The 18602-nt window shown below is 49.1% G+C and overlaps 1 protein-coding gene across 1 annotated transcript in view; it reads left to right on the top strand.

Annotated features, from left to right (window-relative positions):
• Positions 1-18602, top strand: part of trim54 (tripartite motif containing 54) — a 66857-nt gene that overhangs the window by 31260 nt on the left and 16995 nt on the right. The window contains exons 5-6 of the mRNA XM_038800026.1: positions 9244-9477; positions 9576-9598. Coding sequence (XP_038655954.1) covers positions 9244-9477; positions 9576-9598 — 257 coding nt within the window. The remainder of the gene's footprint in view (positions 1-9243; positions 9478-9575; positions 9599-18602) is intronic.

Here is an 18602-nt window from a genome sequence, read left to right on the forward strand (position 1 = left end):
CAGGTGAAATCAGCAGGGACACTGACGGCGTCCCTCACCTCAAATGTTCTGCAGGAGGAACATTGCACTGCTTTCTCTGCCATCCCCTATAGATAAAAGAAGAAAAAGAAAGGAAGAGCTTACCTGATATTCACTCAACCCCTTAGGTTAGAGGAGGTGGAAGAGTGGGGGACACTAGAAGTGTAGTGTGTCGGGTTTAGCAACCGCCCAACTCACATACAGGTACTGCGCACCTTCCCAGAAATCCCCATGGCAGACTTCCCGTTTCCTGCTGCTCTGAAACAAAAAAAACTCAGAAAAAAAAGTTAGTTAAAAGACAAAGGCCACTTCTCCTGTAAGGTAAGTTTTTAAAGTTGGAAACTTACCTTCCCGACAGACCTCTGGTTACTACTCTCGCTGCTCCCGTTGAACAACTGAAGGCCGCTTCTCCTAAAAGGTAAGTTTTTAAAGTTGGAAACCTACCTTCCCGACAGCCCCCTGGTTACTGCTCTCACTGCTACCGCTGAACAACCGCAATGGCAACTTTGCAAGTCCAACATCCCATCCTTCATCCATAGCCCTGCAAATGTTTTATCTTCAGGTACTTACCGAATTTCCTTTTGGAAGCCATTTTCTAATCTGCCTCCACCACCTTTTCAGTCAGTGCATTCTAGACCCATTAACCACTGGCTATATAAAAACGTTTTTCCTCATGTCATTGTTGGTTCTTTTGTCATTCATCTTATATTGGTGTCCTCTGGTTCTTAACCCTGACATCAATGGAAGCAGATTTTAAACAATTAATTAATAAGATTGGGCATCACTGATTAGGCCAACATTTATTTCCCATCTGTAATTGCTCACCATAATACAGGTGGCTGGGTAAGGCTGGGGAAAGCGAGGTAACCAAGCAGGTTACACTGCACGAGCTAAAATCAGGCAAGAAGGGGGCCCACGTCCCTTTGGGGATCCCCTGTGTGCGTCAACCCAAAAATCATAGACCCCCTTTGTGCCTCTCCATGTCCATGAAAATGGTGGGGAGCTGCTTTCTTGAACAGCTGAAGTCCATGTGGTACACCACAGTGCTGATCAGGAGGCATATACCACCAATATATATTTCCAAGTCAGGAGGTGAGTGACTTGGAGAGAACTTCAAGGTGGTGGTGTTTCCATGCGTCTGCTGCCCTTGCCCCTTCAGATGGCAGTGCTTGCAGGATTGAAATGTGCCGTCTGAGGAGTTTTGATGAATTACTGTAGTGCATCTTGTAGATGGTACACGTGACTGCCACAGTTTCAGTGTCAGTCCATCAGTGGTGGAAGGAGTGGATGTTTGTGGAAGGGGTGCCAATCAAGGGGCTTTTCACAGTAACTTAATTGAAGCCTTCTTGTGACAATAAGTGATTATTATTATATTATGTGTTGAACACATACAATATCTGTGACTCCGTAATACACATTCTGGGCTCCATAGTTCCTTCGGAGCAGCACTGCACTAATGTGTGCATACACAAAATGCCTGATGAAGCTTGAATAGTGTTCCAGATAAACCTAGAATGTCCAATGTATATAGCCAATATAATCTGCCTGTAATAAGGTATCTTGGCTCCAAACGTCAAGCATAACATGACTGAATTGTGCTCACAGTCCTTCTAATAGTGAGCTTTCAGCCTCACCTTTGATCAATGAAAGGCTTAAGCAAAGGAGAATTCTAAATTACTTTCTACATGTGATACCGGTTACGTCTTACAAGGATGTGATTTTAAAATTAGCCGTCAAGCTCCTTGCTTAATTTTGGCATCGAGGCCTGGACAATGAGTGCACTTTACAATTAGGAAGAGCGGAACATCAAAACTGGACAAAATCTTCACCGCCTCTGTTGTTTGTACTTGAACTTTCCAGTTGGGTCACTGGATACCAGCTGCAAAAGTGTCTCGTTTCAAATGTTTTCTTTCCATTATAGTTTTTGGTCAAGGCCATGGAATTCAAAATGCAATAACAATTGTACTTGTAAAGACATTATTAGCAAATGGTTTGCTCCAATAAATCCAAAATATGTATTGGAGAGAAAAATAATTGAATTTTTGAAACAGTCAACTGGGTGCCATCTTTTATTTCAATATAGTGTAATAAAAATCTCAGAAATAGTACACTGTTAAGTTTATGAGCCTGTTAACCTGAACAGTATTACCTCTGCATTTGCCAATTCATTCTGTGTGCCTTGCATTTTGTGAGTAAACTGGGATACATCAAAAGCTCTCGTTTATTTATTGGAAATTCTAGATAGACCAACATAAAAGTTACTTTGTGGTGAATCTATGCCCATCTGGCCCTTTGCAGTCTTGCATAATAAACTCCATTAGTAGGAGTGTAGCAACATTGGCACAACAGCATGAAACATTGGACTAGGTATCACTTTGGCTGGAAACTATGCAATTCACTACTCTCCTCCTGCCATGTAGCAGTTACATGAGCTCCCTTGATGCTTCAATTGGTAAAGACTTATTGGATAGATAATGCAGAGCAGAGGTGCTGAGGCTTGATTCACGCTGTGTCCTGAAGTTGTCTGATCTCGGTTGGATAACTGGATTCAGCACATTTGCACCAGTGAGAATAAATATCTCAACACCTCTGACAGCATCTGTGGCGAGAAAAGGGAGCTAACGTTTCGAGTCTGGATGACTCTTTGTCAAACTCGAAATGTTAGCTCCCTTTTCTCTCCACAGATGCTGCCAGACCTGCTGAAATTGTCCAGAATTTTCTCTTTTTGTTTCAGATTACAGCATCTACAGCAATTTGCTTTTATTTTAGAATAAGTATCTGCCAGATTCCTACTTCTGATTATTGCTTAGTGGCTCCTACTGGTAATTTTATGAAAAACGCTAATGGCAAATTAAAACAGTTAATTAGCATTATCAAATAAAAGGTTAAAAACATACAGCTTGACATAAAACATTTGAAATATGGCTGCTGTGTTTGGGCTGTTACCAGGCTGCCAGGTGTAAACAGGTCAACCTTGAGTCTCTTGTGAGTTGGGAAGCAGCCAACTAGCCACCTGCATTTCCAAATTGTTATATCGTCTGAGGACATTCTCACATTTGATAAGCAACTTGTTCTTGTGAAAGAATACAGTACACAACGAAAGCCCTTTTCAGTCCCAATTAAATTTGCTTTAAATTAGTGTCTATTAGTTCAGACACTTATTCAGTCATTAGATAAAAGCAAATTACTGCGGATGCTGGAATCTGAAACGAAAGAGAAAATGCTGGAAAATCTCAGCAGGTCTGGCAGCATCTGTAGGGAGAGAAAAGACAAAGCTTTGACAAAGAATCATCGGACTCGAAACGTTAGCTCTTTTCTCTCCCTACGGATGCCGCCAGACCTGCTGAGATTTTCCAGCGTTTTCTCTTTTATTCAGCCATTAGTCAGTTATCTTTACAGCCACAGCTCGAGTCCAGTCTATGGTTGGGTTCCCTATAATTGAGGCAAAGGCACTTCAAAATCATAAGCAATCATATGGGATTGTGCATAGAATTATTTTATTCAACCTTTGTTTGCTATCCAACAAGACTGTTTATTACAGCGGACTTATAAGTTGCAAGTATTTTAAAACCCTATTGACATGCTATGATTAGCTTTATTTACCATCTATAGTGCTCATGTATAAGCTGCAATTGGTTTGAATATGAAGTATGTATTAAAGAAGTATACACAAGTTGGTGTCTCAATCTTATATTCTCTTGAGAACCCACATATAAAATAACAATATTCTAGGATTCTAAGTTAGGATCCTAAGAGCTGATATTGGGAAATTCCACAATAGTTCATTCTGCTAAGATATACTGCTATATATGTTCTATCCTAAGTTAAATTTGTTAGGTTGAAACCTTCTGGGGAGCGGACCTTTTATTTGAGGACCCAATCCAAAGTTACTCGAGCAACTAAGTTCCTTTAATATTTGGAAATTTCTTTCAGCTGAGATTCTGGGCTGGCAATAAGTTTCAGGGAATAGGTTTACCTTGCCAGGGGTGGAAGTGGTAAAGATCGAACCATTAACAATTTAACGTTAACAGTTTGCACGACATGGACCCAGTTTTACACCAGGGCGGGCCGGGCCTCAGATGGGAAGCCTACCGTTGCCCCAATTAAGGCCTTTAAGTGGCCACTTAATGGTCACTTCAAGGTCTTTCCTGTCCATCTTCAATATTTAGGCTGATGGACGGATTGTAGATCATGGAGAGGGAGTAAAATTGAACAAAGTTCGATCTCGGGTGAGATTTCAAAATCTGTGCCATGAGTATATTGTATTTTGTGCCATAAGTAGAACCCCTACAGTGCAGAAGGAGGCCATTCAGCCCATCAAGTCTGCACCAACCCTCCGAAAGAGCACCCCACCGGAGTTCCACTCCCCTGCCTATCTCTGTAATCCCGCACATTGATGATGGCCAACCCACCAAACCTTACGTCTTTGGACACTAAGGTGTAATTTAGCATGGCTAATCTACCTAACCTGTACAAGTATATTGTAATCTATGCCATAATTATATGGTATTCTGTGCAAGGCAATGTGAGGCGTGGCTTTCTAGTTGTGACGCACCTCATTAGGACAGGAGGAAAAGTTGCTTTAAGATGTCTTTTACCGAGTAGCATTTGTGGAGTCGGCAGGGAATGCTTCCTAATGTCAGAAACTGTAGTGCAACATTGTAGCTTTCTTTTTAAAAGCCAGTTTTGTCCACTGCAATACTTTGTGTCCATTATTTGGTTCCATCTGTCTGTCCCTTCTATAATCAGACTTTCATATTGTGGTAGTCACCACTGATGTATATATTAGATGATTTGCGGTAAGTCCCTGTACTACAGGTATGGGGGTAGTTCCCTGCCTGCTGGCTCCACCCAGTAGGCGGAGTATAAATATGTGCTCCTTGTACAGCAACCATTTCGCCAGGTGCTGTAGGAGGCCACACATCTTTGTGTATTAAAGTCTCGATTGTATCCAACTCTCGTCTTTGTCTAATTGATCGTGCATCAATTTAATATACTAAAGTTTTCAGAAGATGAACTTCCGCATCAAGCCGGATCGCCCTCAACTGGATTCGCAGTCAGAACGCCAAAAAGGACTTTCAAAATTGGCCAGCCTGTTTTGAAGCTGACGTCAGGTCTGCGTCAGACCCAATTCCTGAAGCGCAGAAGATTCAGATCCTCTACACGCGGCTGAGCTCCAACGTCTTTCCGCTTATCCAGGATGCGCCGACCTACGCAGAAGCCATGGTGCTACTGAAAGAAAACTACGCCCAGTGGACTAACACGCTCTGCGCCAGGCACATCCTCCCCACTCGTCGTCAACTTCCCGGCGAGTCAGTGGAAGATTTCTGGCATGCCCTGATTCCCCTAGTTAGAGACTGTTACTGTCAGGCCATCACAGCCATGGAACACTCGAACTTGCTCATGAGAGACGCTTTTGTCTCAGGGATAGGGTCCGATTACATCCGACAGCGCCTCTTAGAAGGGGCCACACTCGACCTCGCTGAGACTAAAAAGCTAGCGCTCTTGCTTACAGTCGCTTCGCGCAACATCCAGGCCTACGCCCCCGGCCGCGCGGCCCACCCCTCGTGCGCATCGTGGACTCTGCAGACGGCCGCCCCATCATGGACCTCACCAGTGACCCCCCTCAGCCAACCCCATACCTTGGCTGCGAGGCAGCCAACCAACCCCGGGGACCCAAATGTTACTTCTGTGGGCAGCCTAAACACCCCCCGACAACACAGCACGGCCCGGCCTGGACTGCCCTTTGTAAGGCCGGCAGCAAAAAGGGACACTTCTCTGCGGCGTGCCAGGCCCACGCAGTCGCCGCTATTGTTCCGACTCCCCCCACGTGCGACCAGTGGGCGCCACCATCCTCCCCTCCTCGGACCACGTGCAGCCCGTGGGCGCCACCATCTTCCCCTCCTCGGACCATGTGCGGCCCGTGGACGCCGCCATCTTTTTCAACCCCTACCAAGTGCGGCCCGTGGGCGCCACCATCTTGTTCTACCCAGGATCATCGGGCGCCGCCATCTTGTCTTCCTCACGATGCCAGGACCCATGCCCCCCCGGGCAACTCATCGCCTGCCACCATCGTCGACCAGCCGCATCTCGCCTCGGTCACAATTGACCAGTCGCGCCGACACAACCTGTCAACTGCTTCCACCAATGTCAAGATCTATGAGCATGAAATCTCCTGCCTGCTGGACTCCGGGAGCACCGAGAGCTTCATTCACCCCAATACGATAAGGCGCTGCTCCCTCACAGTACACCCCGCCAACCAGAGAATCTCCCTGGCCTCCGGGTCCCACTCCGTGACGATCCGGGGGTACTGCATTGCCACCCTCACCGTCCAGGGTGTGGAGTTCAGCGGCTTCCGCCTCTACGTCCTCCCCAACCTCTGCTCTGCCCTGCTACTCGGCCTGGACTTCCAGTGCAGCCTCCAGAGCCTAACACTGAAATTCGGCAGGCCCTTACCACCCCTTGCTGTGCGCGGCCTCTTGACCCTAAAGGTCGACCCACTATTTGCAAACTTAACTCCAGATTGCAAACCCATCGCCACCAGGAGCAGACGGTACAGCGCCCAGGACAGGACCTTCATCAGGTCCGAAGTCCAGCGACGACTTCGGGAAGGCATAATCGAGGCCAGCAACAGCCCCTGGAAAGCCCAACTGATCGTGGTGAAAACTGGGGAGAAACACAGGATGGTCGTTGACTACAGCCAGACCATCAATCGGTACACGCAGCTGGATGCGTACCCCTCCCACGCATATCTGATATGGTCAATCAGATGTGCACAGTACTGGGTCTTCTCAACTGTGGACCTGAAATCCGCCTACCACCAGCTCCCCATCCGTAAGGCGGACTGCCCATACACTGCCTTCAAAGCAGATGGCCGCCTTTCCCACTTCCTCAGGGTTGCCTTTGGCGTCACCAACGGTTTTCTAGGTTTTCCAACGGTAAATGGACCGAATGGTTGACCGGTACGGACTGCGGGCCACCTTCCCGTACCTGGATAATGTCACCATCTGCGGCCACAATTAGCAGGACCATGACGCCAACCTTGCCAAATTTCTCCACACCGCATCTCTCCTCAACCTCACTTTTAAGAAGGAGAAGTGCATATTCAGCACGAACCGCTTAGCCATCCTCGGCTATGTGGTCCAGAACGGAGTTCTGGGCCCTGATCCCGACCGCATACACCCCCTCATGGAACTCCCCCTCCCTCACTGCCCCAAGGCCCTCAAACGATGCCTGGGGTTCTTTTCTTACTAGGCCCAGTGGGTCCCAAACTCATTCAATCTATTCTGTTTCCCCTGACGGCCGAGGCTCACCAGGCCTTCAACCGTATCAAGGCCGACATTGCCAAGGCCGCGATGCATGCAGTCGACGAGACATTACTGTTTCAAGTTGAGAGCGACGCTTCAGATGTTGCTCTGCCCGCCACACTTCATGCCTCTGAAATTTGGCACTGCTCTGTCGAAAAAGAGGCCCAAGCCATCGTTGAAGCTGTGCGGCATTGGAGGCATTACCTGGCCGGGCAGGAGATTCACTCTCCTCACTGACCAACGGTCAGTAGCCTTCATGTTTAACAACACACAGTGGGGCAAGATCAAAAACGATAAAATCTTGAGGTGGAGGATCAAGCTCTCCACCTACAACGGCGAGATTTTGTATCGCCCCAGTAAGCTCAACCAGCCCCCCGATGTCCTATCCCGAGGTACATGTGCCAGCACACAGGTGGACCAACTCCGGACTCTGCACGACAACCTCTGTCACCCGGGGGTCACACGTTTGCATCACGTCATCAAGGCCTACAATCTGCCCTACTCCGTTGAGGAAGTCAGGCAATCACCAGAGACTGCCAAGTATGTGCGGAGTGCAAGCCGCACTTCTACCAGCCAGACCGTGCGTGCCTGGTGAAGGCTTCCCGCCCCTTTGAACGTCTCAGCATGGACTTCAAAGGGCCCCTCCCCTCCTCCGACCGAAACACGTACTTCCTCAGTGTGGTTGATGAGTACTCCAGATTCCCCTTCGCCATTCCATGCCCTGATATGATGTCTGCCACCGTCATCAAAGCCCTCAACACCATCTTCGCTCTGTTCGGATTTCCCGCCTATGTCCACAGCGACAGGGGATCCTCATTTATGAGCGATGAGCTGCGTCAGTTCCTGCTCAACAAGGGTATTGCCTCGAACAGGACAACCAGCTATAACCCCCGGGGAAACAGACAGGTGGCGAAGGAGAATGGGACGGTCTGGAGGGCCGTCTAGCTGGCCCTACGGTCAAGAAATCTCCTGGCTTCCCGCTGGCTGGAAGTCCTCCCCGACGCACTCCACTCCATTTGGTCGCTCCTATGCACTGCGACTAATGACACACCCCATGAACATCTCTTTGCCTTACCCAGGAAGTCCACCTCCGGGGTGTCACTCCCGACTTGGCTTGCAGCTCCAGGACCCGTACTCCTCCGTAAGCATGTTCGACTCCACAAGGCGGACCCTTTGGTCGAAAGGGTACAGCTACTCCACACCAACCCACATTACGCCTACATAGCGTGCCCTGATGGCCGCCAAGATACTGTCTCCCTCAGGGACCTGGCACCAGCAGGTTCCCCACACACACCCCTCCGGCCCGGCGCCACCCAGCCGCATCTCCCGCCCCAGGACAATCCGTCCTCCCCCTGCCCACATCCAAGGATGGCGAGGATTTCAGCACGCTCCCGGAGTCACCGAGGGCCAGACCGATACCGGAATCATTGCCACCGTTGCGGTGCTCCCAGCGGCAGATCAAGGCTCTGAACCAACTGAACCTGTAACTTGATCGGGACTCTTGAAACATCATCCTTCTGTATAATTCTCTCTGTATTTAAAAAAAAAACGTGTACTTGTATATAGTTCTCCTCCACCCTGCTGGACTCAATTTTCTTTCTCTCTGTATTTTAAATAATGTACTTGTATATAGTTCTACACCACCACCGCCAGACTCAATTTTAACAGGGGGCGAATGTGGTCGTCACCATTGATGTATATATTAGGTGATTTCTGGTAAGGCCCTGTACTACAGGTGTGGGGGTAGTTCCCTGCCTGCTGGTTCCGCCCAGTAAGCAGAGTATAAATATGTGTGCTCTTTGTACAGCGGCCATTTCGCCAGCTGCTGTAGGAGGCCACACATCTCTGTGTATTAAAGCCTCGATTGTATCCAAGTCTCGTCTTTGTGCAATTGATCGTGCATCACATATGTTTTCAGGATAACAGCAGAAGACAAAAACAACTCCTTTGTGAAAAATTTGATGCGCTGTATGCTATTCTGGAAGAGAGAAAAAAGGAAATGCTTCAATGTATTACTCGTGAACAGGAGGAGAAAGTGCAATATGTCCGATCTCTGATGAGGCAGCATGGAGATCACCTGGAGGGGGCAAGCAAGCTGGTAGAAACAGCTCTGCAGTTTACAGAGGAACCTCAGATGGCAGTATTCCTGCAGGTCTGTGTATCATTTGATTTTTGCAATAACTATACCAAGGTGGAATCTTTTGGTTTTATTTATAATCCAGTTCATTTTATGCATTTCTCTGTTCACAGAATACAAAGCAGCTGATTACAAAGTAAGTTAATTTCAAGAGGTATGGAATTAAAAATACATCTTTATTTCTGCTGTAATAATGGTCCAGTAAGACTTATTTGATAATCTTTCCATTAGGCACCTTACATACCTTTCAATTTATTATATTATCTCCCAAGCCAATTTCTTGCACTCTCTTTCACAAAATCTCTCCTTCTTCCACACTTTTGCTCACTCTCACACAGTGCCCCTCTCTCCCTGTCCCACGCTCACAATCTCATATGTTCTCGCTTCCATAGCTCCTCTTTTGATGGAGTGTGAATGAATGAGCTGCAGTCTCACTACAATGCTAGTCACAGTAGGAATTTTGCCTCTGGTAGGAAACATGCATCATCTCTCGTAGACAAGAAGCCTGCACTAATCCTTGTAGATAGGAAGCAGCTGTTCTTTCTTCAAACAGTAACAACTGTCTTTGTAATCATCTACGGGATATATTTACACTAGTTCTGATGAGTAAGTACAGTATATCCATGTAACCATATTGAAATATGCATTTGAAAATTTTCAATGCTGCAACCAGTTGCTCCTGGAGATGGAAGAGGCGACTTACTATACCAAATGGGATTTTAAAATACCCTTCACAGCTAAAACTAAACTCAAATTACAATTTCAAGTAACATTTCTCCACACCAACATGTTTTTAGATGGAAGCAAATGTATATGAGTAATGTTAAAAGGGAAGTGTAGTATTGGCAAAATGTAGTGAAATAGACCCTGATGTGTATTTATCGTGGCAAACTTGAGACTCTGTTCAATTCCAATTGTAGATATCCGTGGCTGAGACCTAATTTTGAGTGGGTTAAGCCTCCCGCCAGCTTGGCGTAGAGGTCTTCGATCTTGAGGACTGGGTGCCTATCCACCTGCGCAGCTGATTGATGGTTAATTTGCAGCAGCACAGATTTTTTTAAAAATCGGATGTGAAAAATTTGCTGGCGAGGTCAGCATTTGTTGTGGGTTTGGAAGGTGCTGCCTAAGGACCCTTGGTGAGTTCCTGCAGTGCATTTTGTAGATGGTACACACAGCTGATATTGTATATCGGTCGTGGAGAGAATGAATTTTTGTGGAAGGGGGTGCCAATCCATCAGGCTGCTTTCTCCTGGATGGTGTTGAACTTGTTGAGTGTAGTTGGAGCCGCATTCATCCAGGCATGTGGGGAGTACTCCATCACATTCATGACATCTCACTGCAGGATTCCTAACCTCTGACCCAAACCAACCCAATGCGGCATGTGGTCCACAAATCCAGCCAATGCGGCATGTGGTCAGACACCACGATCGCCGAATAGTCCGATCCAACCTTGTCCTGGACAAAGAAGTCAATCCGAGAGTACACCTGGTTGACATGCGATAAATATGAAAATTCCTTCGCCTCAGCCTCTCAAACTGCCACGGGTCTGCCCCTCCATGCATTCCAAAAACTCCGACAGCTCCTTTGTCGACCCCTTTAGGGACCTGTGATGACCGGTCCAGCCCTGTCCCCATGATTCAGGTGCATGTCCAGGTCCGGAGTCTTTGCCAACATCCGCCTCAAAAATTCCACATGGTCTAGATTTGGGGCACACACACTCACCATGGGCTCCCCTCAACCTCCCAATCACCATCACAGATCAACCCCCAAGGTCTATCATCATACTTCCCACCTCAAAAGCCATCCTCCTCATCTTCATATCCAACCCTTAATGGAATACTTGCTCCACCCAGCCCTTCCTCAACCTGGTCTGGTCCTCCACCTTCAAACGTGTCTCCTGAAGAAACACAACGCCCTCCTTCAAACCCCTTAAATTAGCGAAAACATGAGACTTCCTAATCGGCCCATTCAACTCCCAAACATTCCACGTAATCAACCACGTCGGGAGGGCTCCCTTCCCCCCTCTCCCTGATCAACCATAGCCCCTCTTTAACCAGCTCCCCAGGTTCACACCTTGCTGATCCCCTGGGCCTCCCCAAGATGTCCGCCGCTGTCGTCCCTTAACCAACTGCGTCTCACCAACTCCGCCCACGTCAGCATCCCTCCCAACCCCCTCTTTCCCCTCCCCATAAACAAATAAGCAAAAAAACCAACCCTCCACACCCTCCATTTATCGTTCCCCCAACTGCACTCCTGTTAACTCGCCTATCTGCTAGCATGGTGTCCCCCACTTGAGGCAGCAGTTTACCCCCCTTCCCCTCTACCACCCCTAATCAGCAATTCTCCAAAAACAGTTGAACTCATTTACCAATCCACACCAGCACATGGTTAATACAACAATCCGCCCGGCATACACACCCATATTCCCCATATTGGCTACTCCAAAGTTTAGTGCCCTCACAAGCCTCCCAGTCCATGGTCTCTCTTAAAATTACTTGCCTCCTCCAGTGTGTCAAAATAAAGTTACTGATTCTGGTGCGTGACCTACAGATGAGCAGGGTACAGCACCCCGAGCATCACTCTTTTCTTGCAGAGGGCATCCTTGACCTTGTTGAACCCAGCCAGCCGCTTGGCCAACACCACACCCAGATACACATTATGTTTCCTTCCCTGGTACATTCTCTCTTCTCCGCCCACCGCAGAATCTTCTCTTTGTCCAGAAAATGATGCAATCAATCGCACCATCAACCTTGGCTGCTCCCCTGCCTTGGCTTCCTCCTCAATGCTGCGTGTGCCTGTTCCACCCCCTAGAGCATCATACAGACACGTGTCCTCCACCCCCCTACCAGCTTCTCAAACATCTTTGCCACATACTGCGTTCCTTCAATCCCCTCAGGCAGACCCACAATCCAGAGATTCTGCCTCCTGGAGCAATTCTCCAGGTTTTGCACCATCTCCCCCAACCGCTTCTGGCCCTCCGTCATAAGCACCATCTCTATCTCCAATGAGGCTAACCGGTCCTCATATCCACCATCGACGGCTCTACCTTCCGAAATGCCGAACTCTGCGCCGCCACTTTCTGAATGTCCACCTTGATCAGCTTTGCCACTTTAGTCAGGTCCTCTGCTGCTGGAACGTGACATTCAAAAACTCCATCAATGGCTTGGGGAGACCACTGGGCAGTCAATGATGATCGAGAGTCCTCCGTCATTTTCCTCTGTCGCACTTCGAAAGTGCTCCTGGCCAGACTGTTGCCACTTGCTCATTATACTCCTTGTTTGGCAAGTCAGAAACCAGCCCCGCTGGAGGAAAATTCCTGTCTCTCACTGTTCATGCAGTTTGCACCAGCAAACACCCCCAATATCGGGTGAAAAGGACCAACCAATTCCACCTCGAGTAGGATCCACCAAATATGTGACCACTCACTCCATGGCCGCCACTGGAAGTCCTCGATCACCTTTTCTAATAACACCAGGTTAAAGTCCAACTGGTTTGTTTCAAATCACAGTCATTCACCTGAGGAAGGAGCAGTGCTCCAAAAGTTAGTGATTTGAAACAAACCTGTTGGACTTTAACCTGGTGTTGTAAGACTTCTTACTGTGCTCACCCCAGTCAAACGCCGGCATCTCCACACCTTTTCTAATGTAATGGTAATTTCAACCAGGAGTTTCTTTTGGGTGATGAGATTTTACATTCCACAAACTAAATGGTTGTGCAGCATATTGCTAAGCGCAGATCCGAACTTGCAGTTCTGGCGAATCTTGGTCATGAAGGCTAAGATGGGCTCCTCCATATCCCTAACAGCAGAAGTCTTGGGCAGCACCGGAGACCTCCACCCAAGCAGGACACGCCTCCGGGCTATTAGCATGGCGAAGGCCAGGATATCTGCCTCTGTCAAGTCTGACGAGTCTGACGGCTCCAGCTTAACACCCAGAATCCCTGACATTGTTTCAAAAAAGGAGACCCAAAAATGAACCAGTTTGGGGCAAGACCAGAACATGTGCATGTGGTTCGCCAGCCCCCTGGAGCAGCGCACGCACCTATCCTCCACCCTCGAGAAGAACCCACTCATAGGTGTCCTGGCTAAGTGCGCCCTGTGCATCACCTTGAACTATCAGACTTATCCTTGCACACAAGGAAGTGAAGTAGACCCTAAAAGAGCCTCACTCAACACTCCCCGCCCCCCCCCCCCCCCACCTCAGAAGACCAAACGCAGCTCGTCCTCCCATTTCCTCTTTCCATTTTCCAGTGATGCCTGCTCCATTGTCAACAACTACCATGAGTGTCTGAGATTATTCCCTCCCCTAGCTCATCCAAGGACAGGACCCTAGCCATAAGCGAGGGCACTGGTACCAGGGGGAACAAAGGAAGTTCCTTTCATACAAGCTTGAGCACCTGCAAGTATCTGAATGCGTTCTCTCTCGGGAGCTGGAACTTCTCCAAAATCTTATCTAGACCGGCAAAGCTATCCTCCAGAAACATCCCTAAAGTTCTCTAACCCCTCCCTCTCCCATGCCCTGAACATTGAACCTAAATCAGGTGGTACAAACCTATTGATACAAATCTGCACCAACAGCGACAGAGAGCCTAATTTAAAATGCTGGCCAAATTGATTCCAAATCCTCAAGAGGCTGTTATCATTGAGCTTGATGAGAGAACGGGAGTGAAGCAGCAACAAGGGCCCTCAGACTTCATCCTATACAAAAAGCCTCCTTCATCCACCCCCAGTAGAGAGCCAAGGTCGGTAAACCACCTCATGCATTATCAATTATGATGAGACAAGAGTAGAATGTAATCGAGGCTTTATTACACAAAGATGTGTGGCCTCTTAAAGCAGCTGTTGAAATGGCTGCTGTTCGGAGAACACACACATTTATACTCCGCCTACCTGGTGGAGCCAGCAGCCCGGAATCTACCCCCATACCTGTGGTACAGGGGCCTTACCGTAATACCCATATATACAACATAATACAACAGTGGTGACTACCACATTCACCCCCTGTTAAAAATGAGTCCAGCGGGGTGGTGGAATACTTTATACATACAGATTGGTTTTAAAATTACAGAGAAGGTTACAAATATAGACGATCGGGCACCTTGATCTGTCGTTGGGAGCGCCGCAGTGTTGGTGGCGACTCAGGCGTCGGCTTGGTCTTCGTGACTCCGGGAGCGTGTCGAAATCGTCTTCACCCACGGATGGGAGCAAGGGGAGGACGGATTATCCTGGATCGGGGGCTGCGGTGGGGTGCGCTGGGGGGAGGGAGGGTGGCGCCAGGGCAGGGGGGTGGGGGGGTGTGTGGGGACCCAGCTGGTGCCAGGTCCCTGAGGGAGACGTGGTGGGTGCCGGGACAATAGCGGCGATTGAGCGGGCCTGGCACACTGCAGCGAAATGTCCCTTCTTGCCACAGACCTTGCAGAGCATGCTCTGCGCCGGGCAGCACTGCCGGGGGTGTTTTGTCTGTCCGCAGAAGCAGCACTTGGGGCCCCCCGTGGTTGGTTGGCTGTTGCGCATCGCAGGCGTGGGGTTGGCTGGGGATTTCACTGATGGGGTCCATGATGGGGCGGCCGCTGGCAGGAACCACGATGCACGGGGGTGGGGGGGGGGGGGGGGGGTTGTGTGTGTGTTGGCCGTGCGGTAGGTGGCATGAGCCTGTACGTCGCGCGAGGCGACCGTGAGCGAGAGTGCTAGTTTCTTGGTCGCCGCGAGGTCAAGCCTGGCCCCTTCTTTTTTAAAAATAAATTTAGAGTACCCAATTATTTTTTTCCAATTAAGGGGCAATTTAGCGTGTTCAATCCACCTACCCTGCACATCTTTGGGTTGTGGGAGCGAAACCCACGCAAACACAGGGAGAATGTGCAAACCACACGGATAGTGACCTAGAGCCGGGATCGAACCTGGGACCTCGGCGCCGTGAGACTGCAGTGCACCACTGCGCCACCATGCTGCTCCAGCGTGGCCCCTTCTAAGAGGCGCTGGCGGATATAGTCACTCCCTATTCCCATAACGAACGCGTCTCTCATTAGCAGGTTTGAATGTTTAGTGGCAGTCACAGTCTTTCACCAGGGCGAGCAGGGCACGCTAGAAATCTTCCACAGACTCACCGGGAAGTTGGTGCCGCATGGACAGGAGGTGCCTGGCGTAGATCTTGTTGGTCTGCTGAGTGTAATTCTCCTTCAGTAGCGCCACGGCCACTGCATAGGTAGGCGTGCCCTGGAAGAGGTGAAAAACGTTGGAGCTCAGCTGCGTGTACAGAATCTGGAGCTTCTGTGCTTCTGAGATTGAGTCTGATGCAGACCCGATATATGCTTCAAAGCAAGCTCGCCAATGTTCAAAGTCCTTTTTTGACGTTGTCTGCTTGAGGATGCAGCTGCAGGCGATCCGGCTTGATGCGGAGGTGCATCTCTGAAAAATGTGTAATAAATTGATGCACTATCAATTATGAGAAGACGAGAGTAGAATGTAATTGAGGCTTTATTACACAGAGATGTGTGGCCTCCTACAGCAGCTGCTGAAATGGCTGCAGTTCGGAAAGCACACACATTTATACTTCGCCTACTGGGCGGAGCCAGCAGGCAGGGATCTACCCCCGTACCTGTAGTACAGGGGCCTTACCGTAATATCCATATATACAATATAATACAACAGTGGTGACTACCACACCACCCCTATCACACCACCACACCTTCTCAATGTTTGCCACCCAGTAAAAACACAACAGATTCGGTAGTACCGACCTCCCCAATTGTCTTTACAGAAATGTTCCCTCCCCCCTCTATCGCCTCCAACTGGTAGACGATTTGAGCGCAATGCAAGAGGCTTAATTACCAAGGCAAACAACAATGGACATAATGGGCACCCCTGCCTTGTACCCCTGTTCTGTTGAAAGTACCTGAAGCTCAGGGCATTAGTACAAACACTCATAGTTAAGGCCCTATACAAAAGCCTAATTCAAGACATAAATTTTGGCCCAAAGCCAAAGTGCCCCAAAATCTCGAAGAGGTATCTCCTCCACTCAACCCTGTCAAACGTTTCCATGACCAACAAAATAATCACCTCTGGCTCGGTCACTGTGGAGGACAACACCACATTCACCTCCCTCCCTAATGTTGGCCAACAACTGCCAGCCTTTAACAAATCCTGCCTGCTCCTCTGAAATCACCCCAGGAGGCAGTGCTCCAGATGAGCTGCCAACACCCACACTCCGTGGGATCCTTGTTCTTTTTCAGAATCAACGAAATCAATGCCTATGCCAGTGTGGCCAGCAACAACCCCCGGGACAGTAGTTGAACCAATAGACCAGCAAACTTTATAAAATGCAATGGGGAATCCATCGGACCCGGTGCTTTTGCCCTTCCGCATTGAACAAATACAATTAACGATCCCAATGATCCTGTCCAATCGGCGCCTTCAGCTCTTGCCTTCTCTTCTGCTCCACCCTTGGGAAGCTCAACCTGTCCAAATATTTTAAGAGTGTCATATCCTCCATCGAAGGCTCCCACTTATGTAGCTCAAGGTAAAAGGTCTCAAACATCTCATTAACCTTCTCTGGGGCAGACACCAACCTACCACCCGAGCCCCTAACCTGAACTATCTCCCAGGAGGCAGCCTGCCACCTCAGCTGATGAGCTAACAGGTAGCTGGCCTACTCCCCATACTTATAAAATGTTCCCCTTGAGTAATACAGCTGGCTCACCACCTTCCCCGTTGACAACTCAAAATCCATCTGCAATTTATTTCTCTGTGTCAAAAGCTCTGGTGTTGGGGCAATTAAGTCTTGGCGGTCCACCTCAAGGTTGGAATCCACCAGCTTCAGTCTCTCCACCCTCTCAGATTTATGCCTATATGCCTTGTGAGAAATTATCTCTCCCCCCCCCCCCAATATCTGCCTTCAATGCTTCCCAAAGAATGGAAGGCGACACTGCCTGGTTCTTGTTAAACTCTGCATACTTCCCAATATAGGAGGATACCGACTCGCAAAATCCCTTATCCGCAGGTAATGCCTTCTTCAACCTCCACGGGGATTGCTGAGGGCAGCCCGGCTCCAAAGACAGGTCCACAAAAATACAGATACACAAGAACTTAACAATGAACAAACAGGGGCTGGATTCTCCATTTGGGAGACTAACTGCTAACGACAGTGGAGCATGTGTGGACTTTCACGCCCGAACATTCGGCGTGAAGCCCTCACCGATTCCAGAACCGGTGAGGGGCTAGCATCGGCGCCAACTAAAACTCCTGTGGACCGTGCCGAGAATGGCCAGGTCCTGGGGCCGTGCATGCGCACGACTGACAACCTGCACAGGTCGCGCTGTACAACATGGCGCGAACCCAACCAGCCAACCGTGACCACACAATCCACCCCATGGCCACCCCCACCAGTCCCCCCGGACCAGCAGCACGGATCCTGGCCGAGTGTGGCGGAGTTGGACACACTCCACAGCCATCTTGCCAGGTTCCCGCACGGTTGGGATCACATGTGTTCCGCGCCATCAGGAACCGGCCAATCAGGGACGAAGCATCGCCGGTGGACTGGCTGATGACGGGCCAACGCCGTTGAAATGGCACGCGGCACAATGACACCTGTTTGTAGGGGGCAAAGCATGTCAAACTGGCACCGGCCCCGATTGCAGCATGGAAATCCATTCTCCGCATGATCGCCGATCACGATTTTGGCATCGGGCTATGGAGAATCCCACCCATATTCCTCAAGCACTTCAGTTAACCCCCGATTCGTGTCTATTAACAAATCATTCGCTTCCTCCTCCTGGTAGGTGACCCGAAGCCGAGCCGGGTACACCATCCCAAATCACACTTTGCTCTTATAGAGCGCAGCCTTGGCCTTATTAAACACCGCATGTTCTTGCCTACTCTTCCCTAACATCCTGGTATATTCTGATGGCATGGTCCTCCTATCTACCATCTCGCTGGTCCTTCGCCCACCTCAGGACTTGTTCCTTCTCCAGGTACCTACGGAACATGACTATGGTGGCCCATGGTGCTTTCCCTGATCTGGGCTTCTGCCTCAATGATCGAATGGCCAGTTCCAACTCGGGGGGGATCTTACCAACTTACCAAACATCTAAGGGATGTAATCTGTGGCATTTGTACCTCTCAGGTCCACCGGCAGCCTAACAATTCG

This window comes from Scyliorhinus canicula, chromosome 6 (genome assembly GCF_902713615.1).
Source record: "Scyliorhinus canicula chromosome 6, sScyCan1.1, whole genome shotgun sequence".
NCBI classification, from domain to species: domain Eukaryota; kingdom Metazoa; phylum Chordata; class Chondrichthyes; order Carcharhiniformes; family Scyliorhinidae; genus Scyliorhinus; species Scyliorhinus canicula.